This window comes from Nerophis ophidion, linkage group LG23 (assembly GCF_033978795.1).
Source record: "Nerophis ophidion isolate RoL-2023_Sa linkage group LG23, RoL_Noph_v1.0, whole genome shotgun sequence".
Lineage (NCBI taxonomy): Eukaryota > Metazoa > Chordata > Actinopteri > Syngnathiformes > Syngnathidae > Nerophis > Nerophis ophidion.
The window spans coordinates 4,007,097-4,031,169 of record NC_084633.1 but is presented as its reverse complement, the minus strand read 5'-3'; the positions used below and the strand labels follow the sequence as shown (position 1 = coordinate 4,031,169).

The 24,073-nt window shown below is 40.9% G+C and overlaps 1 protein-coding gene across 1 annotated transcript; it reads left to right on the top strand.

Annotated features, from left to right (window-relative positions):
* Positions 1–250: 250 nt before the first annotated feature.
* chst12a (carbohydrate (chondroitin 4) sulfotransferase 12a) lies at positions 251–23,506 on the top strand. The gene is made up of 5 exons (XM_061884852.1): positions 251–484; positions 12,069–12,724; positions 17,944–18,096; positions 18,190–18,369; positions 22,100–23,506. The coding sequence occupies exons 2-5, from the start codon at positions 12,329–12,331 to the stop codon at positions 22,646–22,648; spliced, it is 1,278 nt and encodes a 425-aa protein (XP_061740836.1). The 5' UTR covers positions 251–484; positions 12,069–12,328; the 3' UTR covers positions 22,649–23,506.
* Positions 23,507–24,073: the final 567 nt, after the last annotated feature.

Below are 24,073 nucleotides of genomic sequence, written 5' to 3'. Positions count from 1 at the left end.
GCCAACACAGATAGACAGACAACATTCACACTCACATTCACACACTAGGGCCAATTTAGTGTTGCCAATCAATTCAGCTCATTTCTCAATAATGAATAACTGATGTTTGGGGATCCTATTATACGGCCACATTTTATATAGTTTCCGTTTTCGAGGCCTACTTGTCCTTTCAAGTAAAAGCAGGTTATTTTCGGCACCCAGATCATCCCGGTTGACCCAGAAATGTAAAATCTCGCGGTATGTGCTGAAATCTCGCTCCATATCGGAGGAGGGGGGAAAAAAATAAGAGGCGAAGACCCGCTGGCATCACAGGCGGGCCGGCCAGTGTCGCGACATCTACGGTATTATCATACTTGTATGCAATATTTCCCCCGAAAGAACACCTTAAAGCTTTGTGGCCGAGCAGAGGAATGAGCACGACAGAATGGATGATGCTTCTTCTTTAAATGGGGAGAAAACGTGGACAAGAGACGAAGGGAAAAAAGTAAGCGGTGTATGTTTGTACGGCTAGCAAATGTACTGGGATTGGGATTGGAACATTATACACATATTTCAGGGCTAATATTTTAAAAATGTGTTATGAAAAAATATCAAAATCAATTTTGACAATAAATTAAATCGAAGTTAGTTTATATTTCTTTAAAAAAAAGTTTCATCATACCATTTGGCGAATCTGCCTTTCTGAAATTTAAACAAATAAAGAATAATGGTTTCACATAAACTATATGTATGCTTAACGAATTATGTTTAAGCCTTGTTGAATGAATTAGTCTGCATTATATTTATAAAACCTACGATAAAGTGTGTCATTGAAAGCAGGAGAAGATCTTTCATGAGGATGTCCCTGCATTTCTTATCATATTGGATGGCCTCAGCTCGTTTAATGAGGTATTTTGCAAATTAAAAACACGTGCGTCTTTACTGTATTGCCCTAGCTGGTTTAGTATTACCTTGTTTGACGATCCATCCATCTTCTACCGCTTATTCCCTTTGGGGTCGCGGGAGGTGCTGGTGCCTATCTCAGCTACAATCGGGCGGAACGCGGTGTACACTCTGGACAAGTCGCCCTTTGTCGCAGCTTCTTTGACGATTCCCCTGAAATTGTATTTTATTTCAAGATTCTGGTACATAACTTTAAATTATCACATCTAGAAACACTACCTGGCATCATAGTGGAGCTGGCCTCAACCAAAAATAGGTAATGCTATTTTATCCACTTAATAAAGGCCTACTGAAATGAGATTTTCTTATTTAAACGGGGATAGCAGGTCCATTCTATGTGTCATACTTGATCATTTCGCGATATTGCCATATTTTTGCTGAAAGGATTTAGTAGAGAACATTGACGATAAAGTTCGCAACTTTTGGTCGCTAATAAAAAAGCCTTGCCTGTACCGGAAGTAGCAGACGATGTGCGCGTGACGTCACTGGTTGTAGGGCTCCTCACAACCTCACATTGTTTATAATCATAGCCACCAGCAGCCAGAGCGATTCGGACCGAGAAAGCGATAATTTCCCCATTAATTTGAGCGAGGATGAAAGATTTGTGGATGAGGATAGTGAGAGTGAAGGACTAGAAAAAAATTAAAGGCGAGGGCAGTGGAAGCGATTCAGATGTTATTAGACACATTTACTAGGATAATTCTGGAAAATCCCTTATCTGATTATTGTGTTACTAGTGTTTTAGTGAGATTATATGGTACCTGAATGTCGGAGGGGTGTGGCCACAGGTGTGGTGACCGCCAGTGCCTTTGAGGGAAGCCACGCAGCTGCAGGAGGACGCAAGCTCCGCTCGTGTCTCCGGTAAGAGCCGACCTATTACCACAATTTTCTCACCGAAACCTGCCGGTTGACATGTGGTTGGTAACCATGTTCGCTTGACCACTCTGTTCCATAGTTAAGCTTCACCTTCGGGAATTTTAAACAAGGAAACACTGACTGTGTTTGTGTTGCTGAAGGCAGCTGCAATAGACTGCTTCCCACCTCTATCTATCTACTTTGACTTCTCTATTATTAATTGAATAAATTGCAAAAGATTCAGCAACACAGATGTCCAGAATACTGTGTAATTATGCGATTAAAGCAGACTACTTATAGCTTTGATCGGGCTGGAAAAAAATGTCCACTACCACCGGTGACGTCAAACGCACGCATCATCATTCGCGTCATCATACAGCGACGTTTTGAACAGGATACATCGCGTGAAATTTAAAATGACAATTTAGTAAACTAAAAAGGCCGTATTGGCATGTGTTTCAATGTTAAGATTTCATCATTGATATATAAACTATCAGTCTGCGTGGTCGGTAGTAGTGGGTTTCAGTAGGCCTTTAACCCGTGATTGTCACACAAAAATCTTGCATTGATCATATATAGTTGCAGATCCTTCACACATTTTATTTAGATTGTTTTTAAGATGGTTCGACAAAAACAGAATCTCAGCAAAACTAAAATAATGCTATTTGGTAACAGTAGATAAGAAAGTCAAACACATACAAATAGACGGAATAGATATTGAAAGGGCCAAAGAAAACACATCTTTGGGTGTAATAATAGATTATAAAATGAATTGGAAATATCATGTAAAATATATACAACATGAAGTAGCAAGAAACACATCAATAATGAATAAAGCAAAACATGTAGACCAAAAATCACTTAGTGTTCTTTACTGCTTGGTAATGTCACCATATCTGAGTTACTGTGTAGAAATATAGGGAAATAACTACAAATGTGCACTTCATTCACTAACTGTTTTACAAAAAAGATCACTTAGGACAATACATAATGTTGGATACAGAGAACATACAAACTCTTTATTTGTTAAATCACAATTGTTGAATTTCAACGATTTGGTGGATTTGCAAACAGCTAAAATTATGTTTAAAGCAAACTATAACCTGCTACCCAAGAATGTACAACAATTATCCTCAACAAAAAAGGAGAAATATAACCGGCGAAACGATCTCCAAGGACAGTTCGCTGATGTACATCTTTTCTGGGAGAACGAGGCGCTGAAAGACATAATACGTGTCCAGCTTTTGGGGAAGCAGGAGTCCTAACTGGTTTGGTACACCTGCCGATGACAGCCTTAAGTTTTATATGGGGCGGTATGGCGTAGTGCAGGGGTGCCCACACTTTTTCTGCAGGCGAGCTACTTTTCAATTGACCAACTCGAGGGGATCTACCTCATTTATATATATCATTTATATTTATTTATTTATGAAAGAGACATTTTTGTAAACAAGTTAAATGTGTTTAATGATAATACAAGCATGTGTAACACATATAGATGTCTTTCTTTCACGAAGACAAGAATATAAGTTGGTGTATTACCTGATTCTGATGACTTGCATTGATTGGAATCAGACAGTAATGATGATAACGCCCACATTTTCAAATGGAGGAGAAAAAAAGTTGTCCTTTCTGTACAATACCACATGAAAGTGGTTGGTTTTTGGCATCTAATTCATCCAGCTTCCGTGCACTTTACAAGAAAAACATTGGCGGCAAATTCCGTAGCTTGCTTGATTGACATTCACGGCACCCGAGGGTTTTGTGAGATGACGCTGGCTGCTGCCAGTTCATTATTATGAAAAAATGACAGAGAGGAAGGCGAGAAACACTTTTTATTTCAACAGACTTTCGCGCCGTCCCTTCCGTCAAAACGCTAACAAAATAAGAGTCTCGGAAAGCTGGCGTGCACAAGTGATGTGCACGGCAGCTTTCTGAGGGATCGCTTGTGCACGCCAGTTTTCCGAGACTCTGTATTTAGTTAGCGCAGGCAGCATGAAGCAGGGCTTTTATTGTGAAGATAGGAAATGTGCAGTCGGCCTTTACAGTTTTGACGGAAGGTACGGCGCGAGAGTCTGTTGAAATAAAAAGTGTTTCTCGCCTTCCTCTCGGTCATATTTTAATAAAAATGATCTTGCAGCAGCCAGCGTCATCTCACAAGACCCTCCGGTACCGTGAATGTCATTTAAGTGACGTCTTGGTGAAGATTGATGATCACTATTTTTTAGGTCTATTTTTTTTAAAAGCCTGGCTGGAGATCGACTGACACACCCCCCGCGGTCGACTGGTAGCTCGCGATCGACGTAATGGGCACCCCTGGCGTAGTGAGTAGAGCGGCCGTGCCAGAAACCTGAGGGTTGCAGATTCGCTCCCCGCCCCTTAATCGCTGCCGTTGTGTCCTTGGGCAGGACACTTCACCATTGCCCCCGGTGCCGCTCACACTGGTGAATGAATGATGAATGAATGATAGGTGGTGGTCGGAGAGGCCGTAGGTGCAAACTGGCAGCCTCGCTTCCGCCAGTCTACCAAGGGGCTGTGGCTACAAATGTAGCTTACCACCACCATGTGTGAATGAATAATGGGTTCTCACTTCTCTGTGAGCGCTTTGAGTATCTAATAATAGAAAAGCGCGATATAAAATCTAATCCATTATTATTATTATTAACCTCAGAGGAAAATGTAATTTAAAACATTTGTATGGTCGTACAACACTTAAAACTTTTAGCATATTTGTATGTAGAATTAAATAATGGAATGGATTAACCAAAGAAATCAAACAAAGCACAATTATGATTCAGTTTAAGAGACTGTTCAAACTACAAGTGTTCACGAAGTACACAGAACAAGAATTATGAATATCTTGAACCCTTTTTTTTTCTTTCTTTTTTTTATTGAGACAAATATTATTTATGTATTTAATATTTGTTTGCTTACTGCGGTATATTATTGATTCATCATGTATTTGTTCACTGTTCTGTTACAGAGAACAAGTAAGTTAGATAAAATCGCTATGGTATGAAAAGGGGTTGAATTAAAATGCTCTGCTTTTTCCTACTCTTTTTCGGACGTGCTGTAATGAAACAGCTGGAAATGTGTGATGCATTACATTGTATCGTGTGCATGTGCCAAATAAACTGAAACTGAACTGAACTGAAAATTATATTTGACATTATATAAAATGCGGCGTGGGGAGGTGAGGTAAGTGATCAGGTCGATGCATACGCACACAACATTTTTTGCTTCAGAATCAACCCGAACAGAACTTTAGATAAATTAAGTACATTCATGTAAAAAGATTAAAAGATATTTTGTGTATGACGTTGACTTTTTGACGATAGAATTGTGTTTGTGTCAAAATATTGGGGTGTTTTTTTTTAGGTTGATATAAATCATGTAAGCGAGTAATTTACTGTAATTAATCACAATGAATCCAAATTTAACAGTGTGATTAATCTGATTAAAACAGTTATAATTTGATAGCATTAATTATACTTTTAAGTCTTTGCTCAACACTACTTTGACACTAGTATATGTACGGTGCCTGGAAGAGATGCTTCTCAAGCTGCCCATTCCTGTGGGTTCTGCCACCGGTCAAAGGCGACATTGTGTCTGCATTTGCATTTGCTGACAGGATGGTTATTGCACTATGGATGCACCTCTGGGGGTAGCTCAGTCTGCTCAGCCACTTTTATGGTTTCTTCTCATCACCACTTGAATGCAGTGGAGCAAAGAAATACCTTTTACATGATTTACTGTCTTCCGCCCCACTTTGAATCGCATTTTACAATTTATGCTGAAGGCAAAACCAAAAAAAAAAAAATGAATAATTAATATTATTAATTAATATAATTAATATCATTCAGTTAAAAACAGTAGGCAGTTCTATACATGCTCATTCATTAGTGTAGCCATTTACTTAAAAATGTGCTTTAGATATTCCACAATGTAGATCCATACTGATAATGTGTTTGAGTGCATGTCTGTTCCAGCTCCTTTTAAATGTGTAATTCACCTGAGTTTTTTGATATCCTAATGTTTTCACTTGCTGGGAGTACTGTGGTTTTCAGAAAAGGCTACACTGGTCATTGAATGGAAATGTTTAAAGTCTTGTTCAAAGTAGACTTGTGCCACTCAATCGGCCACCGATCAGTATCGGCCGTATTTTGTGAAAAATTATGTGATCCATCCATTTTCTACCGCTTATTCCCTTTTGGGGTTTCGGGGGGCGCTGGTGCCTATCTCAGCTACAATCGGGCGGTAGGCGTGTACACCTTGGACAAGTCGCCACCTCATCGCAGGGCCAACACAGATAGACAACATTCACACTCACATTCACACACTAGGGTCAATTTTGTGTTGCCAATGAACCTATCCCCAGGTGCATGTCTTTGGAGGTGGGAGGAAGCCGGAGTACCCGGAGGGAACCCACGCATTCACGGGGAGAACATGCAAACTCCACACAGAAAGATCCCGAGCCTGGGATTGAACCCAGGACTGCAAGACCTTCGTATTGTGAGGCAGACACACTAACCCCTCTGCCGCCGATCGCCAAAACCTTTTAATGACTATCACAAACAGAAATTATTCTGGTTGACGCTGTATTTATTTGTTGTCCCCCGGAGATAATTATGTGTCTTTATTACACATTGTGGAGCCACTCCCTTAAGTTAATATTGTAAGTAAGCTTGGTAATAATACATGTGTGTGTGTGTGTGTGTAATATATATATATATATATATATATGTGTGTGTGTGTGTGTGTGTGTGTGTGTGTATATATATATATATAGTACATATATATATGTATGTGTGCATATATATATTTGTGTGTGTGTGTATATATGTGTATGTGTGTGTATATATATATGTACGTGTGTGTGTATATTTATATATGTATGTGTGTATGTATATATATGTGTGCGTGTATTTAAGTGTGTATATATATGTGTATATGTGTGTTTATATATATATGTATATGTGTGTGTGTGTATATATATGTATATGTGTGTGTGTGTGTATATATATATACGTGTATGTGTGTGTATATATATATATATATATATATATATGTGTGTGTATATATATATATATATATATATATATATGTGTGTGTATATATATATATATATATATATATGTGTTTGTATGTATAAATATGTATATATATGTATAAATATGTGCGTATAGTATATATATATATATATGTATGTATAAATATGTGTGTATATATATATATATATATATATGTATGTATAAATATGTATGTATGTATATACAGGTACATATATATATATATATTCGTGTGTGTATATATTTATATGTACAGACATGCACCTGGGGATAGGTTAAATGGCAACACTAAATTGGCCCTAGTGTGTGAATGTGAGAGTGAATGTTGTCTGTCTATCTGTGTTGGCCCTGTGATGAGGTGGTGACATGTCCACGGTGTACCCCGCCTTCCGCCCGATTGTAGCTGATAGGAACCAGCGCCCCCCGCGACCTCAAAGGGAATAAGCGGCAGAAAATGGATAGAAGGATATACAGTATGTATATATATATATATATATATATATATATATTTATACTAGGGGTGTAACTGTACACAAAAATTTCGGTTCGGTATGTACCTCGGTTTAGAGGTCACGGTTCGGTTCATTTTCGGTACAGTAAGAAAACAACAAAATATACATTTTTTGGTTATTTATTTACCAAATTTGTAAACAATGGCATAACATATACACACAGGGTCCATTGCCAGGGTTAATGTGGTCAACATATATAAAATAAAAACTAAATAAGGCTCAGAATGGTTTCTTAACAAAACCTTTCTACATATAAAGTGCTTTTTTGATTGATTGATTGAGACTGTTATTAGTAGATTGTACAGTACATATTCCGTACAATTGACCACTAAATGGTAACACCCCAATAAGTTTTTCAACTTGTTTAAGTCGGGGTCCACGTTAATCAACATTAAACTGCCTCCAGTTGTTGCTCAGAAGAAATAAAATGACAAAACTTTTCTTCTACATATAAAAAGTTTTCAAGTCAACTCAGCCCCCCCCCCAGCCTGGCTAACTTGGTAGTAAGAGGATATATGGGCTTATTGTTCTTCCACCATAGAAGTGGGTCAAAATCTAGTTTTAATGCAATACAGCAACCCCCCGCGACCCCGAAAGGGACAAGCGGTAGAAAATGGATGGTCTTAAATGTGCTGCTATAAAAACATTTCTTATTGCTTTAGCCCCGCCTGGCTGGCCGAGGAGAGGCTGCTTGATTGCAGTGTTTGCACCACGCTCTTCTTTTTCTTCCTTAAAGCGAGCTTGACTTGGGGGTGGTGCTGCTTCAAAGGGGTTAGCATGTTTGACGTGTTGTCAAAAGCATACCCTACTGCTGCTGAACAATGTCGGCAAACCTCAGTCCTCCATTGTTGTATTGCACCGCGAAGCCCAAGTGTTCCCAAAGGGGAGATGTTAACGAGGCAGGAGGGTCTTCCAGCTCTGGCGTTTACATGTTGTCCTAGCCCGGTCGCTGCTAGCCTGCCGAGTCTTGTGATTCGCTCTGCATTGTTTACACAACGTGCGGTGCGCTACCTAATACAAACCCCGTTTCCATATGAGTTGTGAAATTGTGTTTGATGTAAATATAAACGGAATACAATGGTTTGCAAATCTTTTTCAACCTATATTCAGTTGAATGCACTACAAAGACAAGATATTTGATGTTCACTTAGAATTTCATGGTTGCAACACGTGCCAAAGTAGTTGGGAAAGGGCATGTTCACCACTGTGTAACATCACCTTTTCTTTTAACAACACTCAATAAACATTTGGGAACTGAGGAAACTAATTGTTGAAGCTTTGAAAGTGGAATTCTTTCCCATTCTTGTTTTATGTAGAGCTTTAGTTTGGCTGTCGTATTTTACGCTTCATAATGCGCCACACATTTTTGATGGGAGACAGGTCTGGTCTGCAGACGGGCCAGGAAAGTACCCGCACTCTTTTACTACGAAACCACGCTGTTGTAACACGGGGCTTGGCATTGTCTTGCTGAAATAAGCAGGAGCGTCCATGATGACATTGCTTGGATGACAACATATGTTGCTCCAAAACCTGTATGGACCATTCAGCATTAATGGTGCCTTCACAGATGTGTAAGTTACCCATTCCTTGGACACTAATACACCCCCAAACCATCCCAGATGCTGGCTTTTGAACTTCGCGCCTATAACAATCCGGATGGTTATTTTCCTCTTTGTTCCGGAGGACACCACGCCCAGAGTTTCCAAATATAATTTGAAATGTGTACTCGTCAGACCACAGAACACTTTTCCACTTTGCATCAGTCCATCTTAGATTATCTCAGGCCCAGCGAAGCCAGCTGTGTTCCTTGGTGTGGTTGATAAATGGGTTTTGCTTTGCATAGTAGAGTTTTAACTTGCACTTACAGATGTAGCAACCAACTGTAGTTACTGACAGTGGTTTTATGAAGTGTTCCTGAGCCCATGTGGTGATATCCTTTACACGCTGATGTCTGTTTTAGATGCAGTCCGTAATATCATCGCTTACGTGCAGTGATTTCTCCGGATTCTCTGAATCTTTTGATGATTTTACGGACCATAGATGGTAAAATCCCTAAATTCCTTGCAATAGCTCGTTGAGAAATGTTGTTTTTAAGCTGTTTGACAATTTGCTTACAAATTGGTGACCCTCGCCTCATCCTTGTTTGTGAATTACTTTGCATTTCACGGAAGCTGCTTTTATACCCAATCATGGCACCCACCTGTTCCCAATTAGCCTGCACATCTGTGGGATTTTCCAAATAAGTCTTCGATGAAAATTTCTCAACTTTTTCAGTATTTATTGCCACATTTCCCAACTTCTTTGTCACGTGTTGCTGGCATCAGTTTCTAAAGTTACTGATTATTTGCAAAAAAAAAAATGTTTATCAGTTTGAACATCAAATATGTTGTCTTTGTAGCATATTCAACTGAATATGGGTTGAAAATGATTTGCAAATCATTGTATTCCGTTTATATTTACATCTAACACAATTTCCCAACTCATATGGAAGCGGGGTTTGCATGTCCGTGTGGATACTCGTTCGGTACACCTCCGAACCGAAACGAAACGGTTCAATACATATACACGTACTGTTACACCCCTGAGATATATATATATATATATATATATATATATATATATATATATATATATATATAAGATAGGCGCAGCACCCCCCGCGACCCCAAAAGGGAATAAGCGGTAGGAAATGGATGGATGGATATATATATATATATACACACACACACACTGACTGTTACAAGCGGCCCTCTATATGTGTGTGTATACACACACACATGTAGATATATGTGTGTACTGTATATATATATATATATATATATATATATATATATATATATATATATATATGTGTGTGTGTGTATGTATATACAAACATACATGTGTATAAATGTATTAATATAAATGTATTATAACTACATGATAGGCAACTGTTTTGATTGTTTTACTAACAGTTTGATGGATAACTTGCTTTGAAATAATAAGTAAAGGTGACCAGCAGATATTAGTATTTATTTTTGATAACCAGAAAAAACTGCCTCACAATACGAAGGTCCTTCAGTCCTGGGTTCAATCCCAGGCTCGGGATCTTTCTGTGTGGAGTTTGCATGTTCTCCCCGTGAATGCGTGGGTTCCCTCCGGGTACTCCGGCTTCCTCCCACCTCCAAAGACATGCACCTGGGGATAGGTTCATTGGCAACACTAAATTGGCCCTAGTGTGTGAATGTGAGTGTGAATGTTGTCTGTCTGTCTGTGTTGGCCCTGCGATGAGCTGGCGACTTGTCCAGGGTGTACCCCGCCTTCCGCCCGATTGTTACTGAGATAGGCACCAGCGCCCCACGTGACCCCAAAAGGGAATAAGCGGTAGAAAATGGATTGGTGGATGGAAAAAATATGTTTGGAACATCTTGTTGCATGATCAGGTAATGTTAGTGTAGAACATGTGCAATTGCATGCAAATGCAAACATATTTTTGTCTGAATTGAAAGAACAAATACAATAAGTCAGAAAGTGCTCTTTTATTTCCAGTCTTTCGCGGGCCACGATAAATTATTTGGCAGGCCACATCTGGCTCCTAGGCCTTGAGTTTGAAACCTGTGGTCTAGACATAGGATACTATAACAACAACTGTTTTATGTCAGTATTGTCGCAGTCAGCACACAACAATAGAGAGGGTAGTATCAGTATATGATCAATACTTGAGTGATTAGTTGGATAATTCTATTTTCTTAAAATGTATTTTTTTGTTTTACTTAATGTTTACAAACTCAAGGAGAACAGCTTTATTTCTAGAAAAAAAAAAGGCAGACTTAACTACAAAAAAAAACATTTTTTTTATTTTTCTATAGCGAATACATTGAGTAGTTTCACTTTCTGTAAGCTTTATTTGCTTGGTAGTTAACTTTTCTTTATAATGTTTGATTTGAACCTTGGAGGGTCCACTGTGTTACAAAATGCAAAAATGGCACAAAAGCTGGTTGTGTGGTATATATTGGTGCAGGATTAGCTTGCCAACAAGTCAGAAATCATCAGCTCTCAAATGGAATTCAGTTACTGGGCACAGACAATCATTCCTGAGCAGCTTAGCACAGGCTCATTTGGTGGAGATGAAGATGAAATATCCAGCTGAGGCAGCAATGACAAAGACATTCATACTATTTGCAGCTCCTGATGTGGTGGATGTGATGTCAATTATAGTGGAGCGAGGAGAGCGGCGGTGTGGACTGCAGCGTTGCCGTAATGAATTTCCGAGTCAAAGCAGCCCTTTTAGCTTCAGGGAACAGGAAATAATATGACGACTGTTGCTTGAGAGCTCCCGTTTGAGAAGGATGCTGGAGTGGAAAAGTGATGCCTTGTGACTTTTCATGGATGAACTGGAGAAGGAATTGAAAGAAGCTCAAACCGAGCACGGTAGTCATTTAGATTTGAACTTTTTCCTCAGACTGGAGTAACAATCATTACTATAGCATCCTGGAATGTGCATTGCATGCATCACTTCCTTTCATTGCTTTGTCTATAAAAGGTGAGCTAAGGTTATTTGTCAACAAAATATATTCATGATCACTTTGCAACATTTGGGTAAAAAGCTTAACTGTGTCCTTATGTTTCCCTCTCATGTGTTTAACATGTAAGAGATAAAAACATTTCAGACATGGCTGTGTTCCCGTTACATTAATGTGTTGTCTTTTTGCAGGTGCAGCAGAGGTGAGAATTCCGTCCATGGCAGCATGGTAAGCGGAGGTTCCATCGAATAGGAGAGAGGTTGCCATGGTGACCCTGTAGCAGCAGCCCATTAACTAAGATCTGTTGCCTTGGTGACATCATAAAAAGACACAGGTACCTTATTTCAATCTGTTGCCATGGCGACGCCATAACTAGGTCCTTCAAACTAAAACGCGGCCGCTTCGTTGATTTTGAAGCAAACAGTCGCATCCTGCACGGCAGTTTGTCATTATGGGAACTTCCAGGCTGTTTCGCATTTTTGTAGTGTTGGGCTCCGCCTTCATGATTCTTATTATCATCCTCTACTGGGACGACGTTGGAGCGTCCCGTCTGTATTTGCACACCCCTTTCTCACCGGACCCCAAAATCGCACATCCTGCTCCAGGGCGACGGCAACAACAAAAACAGCAGCAGAAGCAGCCGCCTCAAACCCCCCGAACTCTGTCCTTCTTGTCCGACATCGATGCCTTTGTAAACCAGTTCTTAGAGCCTGGAACTGGTGAGCCTACAGAACCCACGCTGGCAGAAACAAGCAACCAATCAGAGAAGGCAGACGAGCGATATGTACCAAGGCAGGAGTGGAAAATCCATGAGACGCCAGTAGCACCAGAACTCCGCCAGAGACAAGTAAATATTCTTCACAATTATTTTGTGCTGTGAAACGATACATTTTTAAAATCAGATGAACAATAAAACATTTAAGATTGACTATACACGCTTACTCTTAGGATCCAAAAGGGACCCGCTCATGAGTGTCATAAGTCAGCAAAAAATATTTCGTTTTTTAACTTTCCATGCTTGAAATCTTTTAACAAGTTCAGCTCTATCTATTGATATGATTCTTTTTGTAATATATACAGTACACTCATTCAATGTGTGTTCTTTATTTTCATGACTATTTAAATTGTAGATTGAAATAGCATTGAATGAAAAGGTGTGTCCAAACTTTTGGCCTGTACTGTGTGTATGTATATATCTATATATATATATATATGTATCTATCTATATATATATATGTATATATATATATGTGTATATATATATGTGTGTGTGTATATATATATATGCATCCATCCATCATCTTCCGCTTATCCGAGGTCGGGTCGCGGGGGCAACAGCCTAAGCAGGGAAACCCAGACTTCCCTCTCCCCAGCCACTTCGTCTAGCTCTTCCCGGGGGATCCCGAGGCGTTCCCAGGCCAGCCGGGAGACATAGTCTTCCCAACGTGTCCTGGGTCTTCCCCGTGGCCTCCTACCGGTTGGACGTGCCCTAAACACCTCCCTAGGGAGGCGTTTGGGTGGCATCCTGACCAGATGCCCGAACCACCTCATCTGGCTCCTCTCGATGTGAAGGAGCAGCGGCTTTACTTTGAGTCCCTCCCGGATGGCAGAGCTTCTCACCCTATCTCTAAGGGAGAGCCCCGCCACACGGCGGAGGAGACTCATTTCGGCCGCTTGTACCCGTGATCTTATCCTTTCGGTCATGACCCAAAGCTCATGACCATAGGTGAGGATGGGAACGTAGATCGACCGGTAAATTGAGAGTTTTGTCTTCCGGCTCAGCTCCTTCTTCACCACAACGGATCGGTACAACGTCCGCATTACTGAAGATGCCGCACCGATCCGCCTGTCGATCTCACGATCCACTCTTCCCCCACTCGTGAACAAGACTCCTAGGTACTTGAACTACTCCCCTTACGGGCAGGTTCTCCTCCCCAACCAGGAGATGGCACTCCACCCTTTTCCGGGCGAGAACCATGGACTCGGACTTGGAGGTGCTGATTCTCATTCCGGTCGCTTCACACTCGGCTGCGAACCGATCCAGCGAGAGCTGAAGATCCCGGTCAGATGAAGCCATCAGGACCACATCATCTGCAAAAAGCAGAGACCTAATCCTGCGGTTACCAAACCGGAACCCCTCAACGCCTTGACTGCGCCTAGAAATTCTGTCCATAAAAGTTATGAACAGAATCGGTGACAAAGGACAGCCTTGGCGGAGTCCAACCCTCACTGGAAATGTGTTCGACTTACTGCCGGCAATGCGGACCAAGCTCTGGCACTGATCGTACAGGGAACGGACCGCCACAATAAGACAGTCTGATACCCCATATTCTCTGAGCACTCCCCACAGGACTTCCCGAGGGACACGGTCGAATGCCTTCTCCAAGTCCACAAAGCACATGTAGACTGGTTGGGCAAACTCCCATGCACCCTCAAGAACCCTGCCGAGAGTATAGAGCTGGTCCACAGTTCCACGACCAGGACGAAAACCACACTGTTCCTCCTGAATCCGAGGTTCGACTATCCGACGTAGCCTCCTCTCCAGTACACCTGAATAAACCTTACCGGGAAGGCTGAGGAGTGTGATCCCACGATAGTTGGAACACACCCTCCGGTCCCCCTTTTTAAAGAGAGGAACCACCACCCCGGTCTGCCAATCCAGAGGTACCGCCCCCGATGTCCACGCGATGCTGCAAAGTCTTGTCAACCAAGACAGCCCCACAGCATCCAGAGCCTTAAGGAACTCCGGGCTTTTTAACTACCTCAGCGACCTCAGCCCCAGAAATAGGAGAGTCCACCACAGATTCCCCAGGCACTGCTTCCTCATAGGAAGACGTGTTGGTGGGATTGAGGAGGTCTTCGAAGTATTCCTTCCACCTATCCACAACATCCGCAGTCGAGGTCAGCAGAACACCATCCGCACCATACACGGTGTTGATAGTGCACTGTTTCCCCTTCCTGAGGCGGCGGACGGTGGTCCAGAATCGCTTCGAAGCCGTCCGGAAGTCGTTTTCCATGGCTTCCCCGAACTCTTCCCATGTCCGAGTTTTTGCCTCCACGACCGCTGAAGCTGCACACCGCTTGGCTTGTCGGTACCTGTCCACTGCCTCCGGAGTCCTATGAGCCAAAAGGACCCGATAGTACTCCTTCTTCAGCTTGACGGCATCCCTCACCGCTGGTGTCCACCAAGGGGTTTTAGGATTGCCGCCCCGACAGGCACCAACTGCCTTGCGGCCACAGCTCCGATCTGCCGCCTCGACAATAGAGGTGCGGAACATGGTCCACTCGGACTCAATGTCCAGCACCTCCCTCGTGACATGTTCAAAGTTCTTCCGAAGGTGGGAATTGAAACTTTGTCTGACAGGAGACTCTGCCAGACGTTCCCAGCAGACCCTCACAATGCGTTTGGGCCTCCCAGGTCTGTCCGGCATCCTCCCCCACCATCGCAGCCAACTCACCACCAGGTGGTGATCGGTAGAAAGCTCCGCCCCTCTCTTCACTCGAGTGTCCAAAACATGAGGCCGCAAATCCGATGACACAACTACAAAGTCGATCATGGAACTGCGGCCTAGGGTGTCCTGATGCCAAGTGCACATATGGACACCCTTATGTTTGAACATGGTGTTTGTTATGGACAAACTGTGACGAGCACAAAAGTCCAATAACAAAACACCACTCGGGTTCAGATCCGGGCGGCCATTCTTCCCAATCACGCCTCTCCAGGTTTCACGGTCGTTGCCAACATGAGCGTTGAAGTCCCCCAGTAGGACAAGGGAATCACCCGGGGGAGCACTTTCCAGTACTCCCTCGAGTGTTCCCGAAAAGGGTGGGTACTCTGAACTGCTGTTTGGTGCATAAGCACAAACAACAGTCAGGACCCGTCCCCCCACCCGAAGGCGGAGGGAGGCTACCCTTTCGTCCACCGGGTTGAACTCCAACGTACAGGCTTTGAGCCGGGGGGAAACAAGAATTGCCACCCCAGCCCGTCGCCTCTCACTGCCGGCAACGCCAGAGTGGAAGAGGGTCCAATCCCTTTCGAGAGAAGTGGTTCCAGAGCCCTTGCTGTGCGTCGAAGTGAGTCCGACTATATCCAGCCGGAATTTCTCGACTTCGCGCACTAGCTCAGGCGCTTTCCCCCCCAGTGACGTGACGTTCCACGTCCCAAGAGCTAGCTTCTGTAGCCGAGGATCGGACCGCCAAGTGCCCTGCCTTCGGCTGTCGCCCAGCTCACAATGCACCCGACCTTTATGGCCCCTGCTATGGGTGGTGAGCCCATTGGAGGGGTGACCCACGTTGCCTCTTCGGGCTGTGCCCGGCCGGGCCCCATGGGAACAGGCCCGGCCACCAGGCGCTCGCCATCGTGCCCCACCTCCGGGCCTGGCTCCAGAGGGGGGCCCCGGTGACCCGCGTCCGGGCGAGGGAAATCTGGGTCCATGATTTTTCATCTTCATAAAGGTCTTCGAGCTGCTCTTTGTCTGATCCCTCACCTAGAACCTGTTTGCCTTGGGAAACCCTACCAGGGGGCTTTATGCCCCCGGACAACATAGCTCCTAGGATCATTGGGACACGCAAACTCCTCTACCACGATAAGGTTGCAGCTCAGAGAGGAGATATATATATATGTGTGTATATATATATATGTGTATATATATATATATATATATATATATATATATATATGTGTGTATATGTATATATGTGTATATATATATGTATATGTATATAAGTGTATATATATATGTGTGTATATATATATACGTATATATATATATACATATATATAATATATATATGTATATAATATAATATATATGTATATAAAATATAATATATATATGTATATATATGTGTGTATATATGTATATATATATATATGTATGTATATGTATATATATATATACAGTGTATGTATGTGTATATATATATATATATATATATATATATATATATATATATATATATGTATGTATGTATGTATGTATGTATGTATGTGTATATGTATGTATGTATATATATACACATACATATTAGGGGTGTGGGGGGAAAATCGAGTCGAATACGAATCGCGATTCTCACGTTGTGCGATTCAGAATCGATTACCTTTTTTTTTTTAATCGATATTTTAAAAAATGTTTTTAATTTTTTTATCAATCCAACAAAACAATACACAGCAATACCATAACAATGCAATCCAATTCCAAAACCAAACCTGACCCAGCAACACTCAGAACTGCAATAAACAGAGCAATTGAATGGAGACACAAACACGACACAGAACAAACCAAAAGTATTGAAACAAAAATGAATATTATCAACAACAGTATCAATATTAGTTATAATTTCAGCATAGCAGTGATTAAAAATCTCTCATTGACATTATCATTAGACATTTATAAAAATTAAAATAAAAGGACAATAATGTCACAGTGGCTTACTTACACTTGCATCGCATCTCATAAGCTTGACAACACACTGTTTTCACAAAGATAAAATAAGTCATATTTTTGGTTCGTTTAATAGTTAAAACAAATTTATATTATTGCAATCAGTTGATTAAACATTGTCCTTTACAATTGTAAAAGCTTTTAAAAAAAAATCTACTACTCTGATAGCATGTCAGCAGACGGGTAGATCCTGCTGAAATCCTATGTATTGAATGAATACTGAATCATTTTAAATCGGAAAAATATTGTTTTTGAATCGAAAATCGCGTTGAATCGAAAAAATCGATATATAATCGAATCGCGACCCCAAGAATCGATATTTAATCGAATCGTGGGACACAATTGTAAAAGCTTTTTAAAAAAAATCGAAATCAAATTTTATAAATATCACTAAAAAGTGTCAAACTGTATTTAAAAAAATCAATTAAGAAATGTTGTACTTAGACTGCATTGATTTTAACTGGGTTGAATAAACTTAGCTTCTTCCTTCTCCTTTTCAGACATGTTGTATTGAGAAATAAAAATGTGTTATATTTGATTTTCGAAATAAACACAACCTATTAGACAATTTTAAGGTCTTTTATTGTAGCATTTTATTTTTTATTCCTTCTTAATTGAACAGGAGCACCGGAAAAAGTTGCTCGAGGATGTTTGTGCCAACGACAGCCTGCTGTTTCCCGGCAAAAAACGCTCATTTGACGACATCCCCAACAAGGAGCTGGATCATCTGATAGTTGATGACAGGCATGGTATTATCTATTGCTACGTTCCTAAGGTACACGAACCCCTGAGTTTTGACTGTTTAACATTGTAAAAGCGATCATTCGCCACAACTTCAGGCTAACGTTTTAACGTCCGCCCCTCTCAGGTGGCTTGCACTAACTGGAAACGAATCATGATCATTCTCAGCGAGAGCCTGCTCCACGACGGCCTTCCCCAACGAGACCCTCTGTCTATCTCCAACAACCAGGCCCACGACAGCAGCATGCACTTCACTTTTAACAAGTTCTGGAAGCGATACGGAAAGTTTTCCAGGCACCTTATGAAGGTTTGTTAGAAATTTTAGTAATGTTATTTGTTTAGTGCTTTTGATTTGGGTGGTTTAACACGGTGATAACCACCAGAGTGTTATTCTGATTTTCCATTTTCTCTAGGAAAGAAAAAATGTGAGTTTTTTAAATATATTTGTTGTATTTACAAACCCCGTTTCCATATGAGTTGGGAAATTGTGTTATAAATATAAATGGAATACAATGTTTTGCAAATCGTTTTCAACCCATATTCAATTGAATGCACTACAAAGACAAGATATTTGATGTTGAAACTCATAAACTTATTTTTTTTTTTTGCAAATAATAATTAACTTAGAATTTCATGGCTGCAACACCTGCCAAAGTAGTTGGGAAAGGGCATGTTCACCACTGTGTTTCATCACCTTTTCTTTTAACAACACTCAATAAACCTTTGGGAACTGAGGAGAGACATTTTTGAAGCTTTTCATGTGGAATTATTTCCCATTCTTGTTTTATGTACAGCTTAAGTTGTTCAACAGTCCGGGGTCTCTGTTGTGGTATTTTAGGCTTCATAATGGGCCACACATTCTCAACGGGAGACAGGTCTGGACTACAGGCAAGCCAGTATAGTACCCGCACTCTTTTACTATGAAGCCACGCTGTTGTAACAAGTGACTTGGCATTGTCTTGCTGAAATAGGTTGCTTGGATGGCAACATATGTTGTTCCAAAACCTGTATGTACCTTTCAGCATTTATGGTGCCTTCACAGATGTGTAAGTTAGCCATGCCTTGGACACTAATACACCCCAATACCATCACAGATGCTGGCTTTTCAACTTTGCACCTAGAACAGTCCTGATGGTTCTTTTCCTCCTTGGTCCGGAGGACATGACGTTCACAATTTCCAAAAAACAATTTGAAATGTGGACTTCTTAGACTACAGAACACTTTTCCACTTTGCATCAGTCCATCTTAGCTGAGTTTGGGCCCAGCGAAGCCGGCGGCGTTTCTGGGTATCGTTAATAAATGGCTTTGCATAGTAGAGTTTTAACTTGCACTTACAGATGTAGCGACAAACTGTAGATACTGACAGTGGTTTTATGAAGTGTTCCTGAAGTTATGTAGTGATATCCTTTACACACTGATGTCTGTTTTTGATGCAGTACCGCCTGAGGGAACGAAGGTCCGTTATATCATCGCTTACGTGCAGTGATTTCTCCAGATTCTCTGAACCTTTTGATGGTATTATGGACCATAGATGGTGAAATTCCTAAATTCCTTTCAATCGCCCGTTGAGAAATGTTGTTTTTAAACTTTTTGACAATTTGCTCACGCATTTGTTGACAAAGTGTTGACCGTTTCCCAATTCTTGTTTGTGAATGACTGAGCATTTTTTGGGAAACTGTTTTTATACCCAATCATGGCACCCAGCTGTTCCCAATTAGACTGCACACCTGTGGGATGTTCCAAATAAGTGTTTGATGAGAATTCCTCAACTTTATCAGTATTTATTGGCAGATCTCCCAACTTCTTTGTTACATGTTGCTGGCATCAAATGTTATAGTTAATGATTATTTGCAAAACAAAAATATGTTTTTTAATTTGAACATCAAATATGTGGTATTTGTGGCATACTCAACTGAATATGGGTTGAAAATGATTTGCAAATCATTGTATTCCGTTTATATTTACCTCTAACACAATTTCCCAACTCATATGGAAACGGGGTTTGTATGTAACATACATTTTTTGGGGGAAAAATATAAGACATAGACAAAATTTAAGCCCTGTAAACTAAATGCTAGAGTTTAATTAATTACTTTTGATCACCAGGATTCCTTCCAGATTTTTTTGTGTGTCATTGTTCCGGCTAAAATGCTTTCAGTTGTTTCAGAAAATTGTAATGTTTTGAGGCCTATTTTTTTCCCCAAAACCATTTAATCAACTTGTGAATATATACGTTTTTTATCTATGTTTTAAATGTTTCTTGTAACCTTAACTTTGAAAAGCACAGGATTATGACACAATTGTAAATACTATTTTGATGTTTTACTTAGAACATTACTTAAAAGTAGACATTAGTTTATCATAAAAGCACATACTGAGAGCTCATTGTCACCGTTTAAATTAATCATAACTAATAATAGTAACAATGAATCATAATTAGAAAGAAAGAAACCCCACCTTAGGGTTTTCTATTGTCTGCTGTCTGCTCTCTCATCCACAAGTTGCAGACATTCTCTATTTATGTTTACACATTAAAAGTGATCTGTTGAGAGCATTGTATAATGGTAAATGCGAGACGATAAGAGATTATCATCACAAATCAACTTATCTAACATGTAAATGCAGTCTCTTTGTTCGGTCAGGATAGCAAAAGAGAATCTGTTTCCATCCATCCATTTTATACCGCTTGTCCCTTATAGGGGGTGCCGGAGCCTATTCCAGCTTTAATAACCAAAAATATTGGCATTAATCATGTATATACGTATAAGAATCACACACTTTATTTTGACAGTACATGATCCTTTATCTTAACTGTGGGTGGTTACTTGAAAGGCTTTAAGGGTTGTTGTATGGTCAGTGATCAGGTCAATGCAGACACCAGTGCAAAGATGAGTGAAGTGATTAATCATGAGAAGTCCACATTTAAAAGAGCGGTTAATATGATTTAAAAAATAGTCTTTTGACAGATATGATATTAATACATGTAAACTAGGAACTTATTGGAAGTAAGGTAGAAAAGCGCTATACAAGTACAACCCATTTATCATTTAAATGTATATATACTACATTACCCAGAAAGCTTAGTACCGTAGACCATACCGGAAGTAGGTCTGAGCACGGCGGGAGTACAACAATTGTGCCGTTTGAGCAATAAAGAGTTAGTATATTGTTTTAAAGCCCTTCCTAAAACCCATTTTTACTCACTGGCTTTTAACCAAGCATGAGACTTTGAACTGTTTTTAACTTTTGAACTGCCTTTTATCTGACCGATTGTTCTTAAAATAATGTTTATTCATCTGATCTTTTTTATATATTTTACCTGTTTTAAATTATATGTTGGCCCTGGTGTGTGAATATTGTCTATCTGTCTGTGTTGTCCCTACCAGGAGGTGGCGACTTGTCCAGGGTGTACCCTGCCTTTTGCCTGAGTGCAGCTGGGATAGGCTCCAGCACCCTCGCTTTACCGAGAGGGACAAGCGATAGAAAATGGATGGATGGGTTTTAGTCTGTCCTTTGGCTGTACTTTTCAAGATTTTTATGCTTTTTGTTTGTTGTGTACAGCTCTTTGTTCAACTGTGGTTGTTTTTAAAGTACTTTATAAATATAATTGGTATTGTAAGGTGTGGTACACGATGCTCTTTCTGTTTCATCTACACAAAAAACAAACATAAATCTTGATCAACAAGTTGACATGCATGTCAGAGAAAAATTCCAATGGCTAAAATGTGCATGGAAGTCGCAGGCATCTGATATTGCGGGGATTCGTAGAATTTGCGTGAATTGGTGCGATTGAAAGTTTCTGGAGGGACTGATTATCTTAGCATCATAATTTATTCTGTTGTTGATAACTTCCCCAACTTCTGCCATTTTTAGTGGGTTCTACCTCTTGGTTATTAGTATGTGTGAGTGAAAGGAAGAAAAGCTCTTACTTGCCTGCCAGCCTTTGTTTGCATGTGTAAATTTCGTAAAAATTGTCTTCTTAGTTGCTAGGAATGTCTTATAACAACCATATGCTTATGTTCCTTTTTGTTTGAAAGGTCAAGCTGAAGAAGTACACAAAGTTCCTTTTCGTGAGAGACCCCTTTGTGCGTCTCATTTCCGCCTACCGGGATAAATTTGAGCTGGGCAACGAGAACTTCTACCGCACATTTGCTCAGGTCATCCTGCGACGTTACGCCAACCAGCCAACTCCGCCCACCTCTGTGGACGAGGCCCGTGCGGCGGGCGTCCACCCGTCTTTCTCCCACTTTATCCAGTATCTCTTGGACCCTCAGACAGAGAAGGGCATGCCTTTTAATGAGCACTGGCGGCAGGTGTACCGCCTTTGCCATCCTTGCCAGATCCAGTACGACTTTGTGGGCCACTTGGAAACAGCCGAGGAAGACGCTGAGCACTTGTTACGCCAGCTGCGTGTGGACAATGTGGTCGATTTCCCCTCCTCGCATAGGAACCTGACAGCCAGCAGCTGGGAAACCGACTGGTTCAGCACAGTGCCCCTAGAGGCGCGGAGGGAACTTTACAAGCTGTATGAACCCGACTTCAGGCTTTTTGGCTTTAACAGACCAGATTCAATCCTCAATGAGTGAGTCTCACACACTCAAGCCACATAAAAATATTTATTATGTGGGACGCTTAGCTGCTTAAGCACACAAACCCATTATTTGTGACTGACGTTTTCGGGGAAGATTTACAAAAACACAGCACACAAACAAGTGTGTGGCATTTTTTGCTCTCAGATTGTCTGATTAGCCGCTAGCAATCGGACACACATTCAGTGTTGCACTACAGTGTGTTTATTTCCCACGGTGCAAGCATGGAAGGTTTTAACTGATGATGGACTTCCATCCTGTCAGCCTTCAGCATGTCTAATTATTATATCACTTGTGGTATTTAGCTGCTTGCTTAGGCCACATTGTAGCAAAGTAGCATCATGTTGGCTCTTTGGAGTTGTCTCACCTTGTCTTTGTTCGTCTTGGTAAAAATTCCAGTGGATGAAAAGAAAAAAAAAGTGTCTGTAACAATGCCAAAATTTGTTGTTCTGCAGTTTTGAACGTGGATCTCAACCATGCCTGATGAAGTACAGGACAAAATAGTGCCTTTGGTTGCAAACGTTTACACCTTAAAATGTATTTTTGTATAGGGGTTCACACGCTCTATTTGATATTCTAAGCCGATTTGAGATGAATCGGAGTCAGCCGGTGATGTCCGTCTGTTTTGGACCTTGTGAGATCTGTTAAAAGGATTATGCAAGAGTACAGTTCATGGTTTGTACTGTACTGATGATGTCATGAACACCACGTATGTCGTCTCACATTGCCTTTTCTTTTTTTTACAACGGAGGCTATTTTTATTGGATGTTCTGTTTTATCTTTTACACTATGTGAGTATCCATGTGATTAAAAAAAAAAAAATCCAAAATAAAAACATATAAAAAAAATATCAACCAGAAGACTTGGTGACTGTAAAATCGCTGTCCCCTTTTTCAATTTGTACGGCATGCATATTACAGTTGCCTCTTTTTGTGCACAATTAATGTGTAGTTGGCGTCCTCTGGTGGTTGATATGCTAAACTATCTTCGAGAAGCCCTCTAGACCAGGAATGTTCAACTAAATTATTTTGAGAAGCACGTTTCCAGAAAGGGGCTTCACGGTGGAAGAGGGTTTAGTGCGTCTGCCTCACAATACGAAGGTCCTGAGTAGTCCTGGGTTCAATCCCGGGCTCGGGATCTTTCTATGTGGAGTTTGCATATTCTCCCCGTGAATGCTATGGTTCCCTCTGGGTACTCCGGCTTCCTCCCACTTCCAAAGACATGCACCTGGGGATAAGTTGATTGGAAACACTAAATTGGCCCTAATGTGTGAATGTGAGTGGGATTGTTGTCGGTCTATCTGTGTTGGCCCTGCGATGAGGTAGCGACTTGTCCAGGGTGTACCCCGCCTTCCGTCCAATTGTAGCTGAGATAGGCACCAGCTCTCCCCACGACCCAAAGGGGAATAAGCGGTAGGAAATG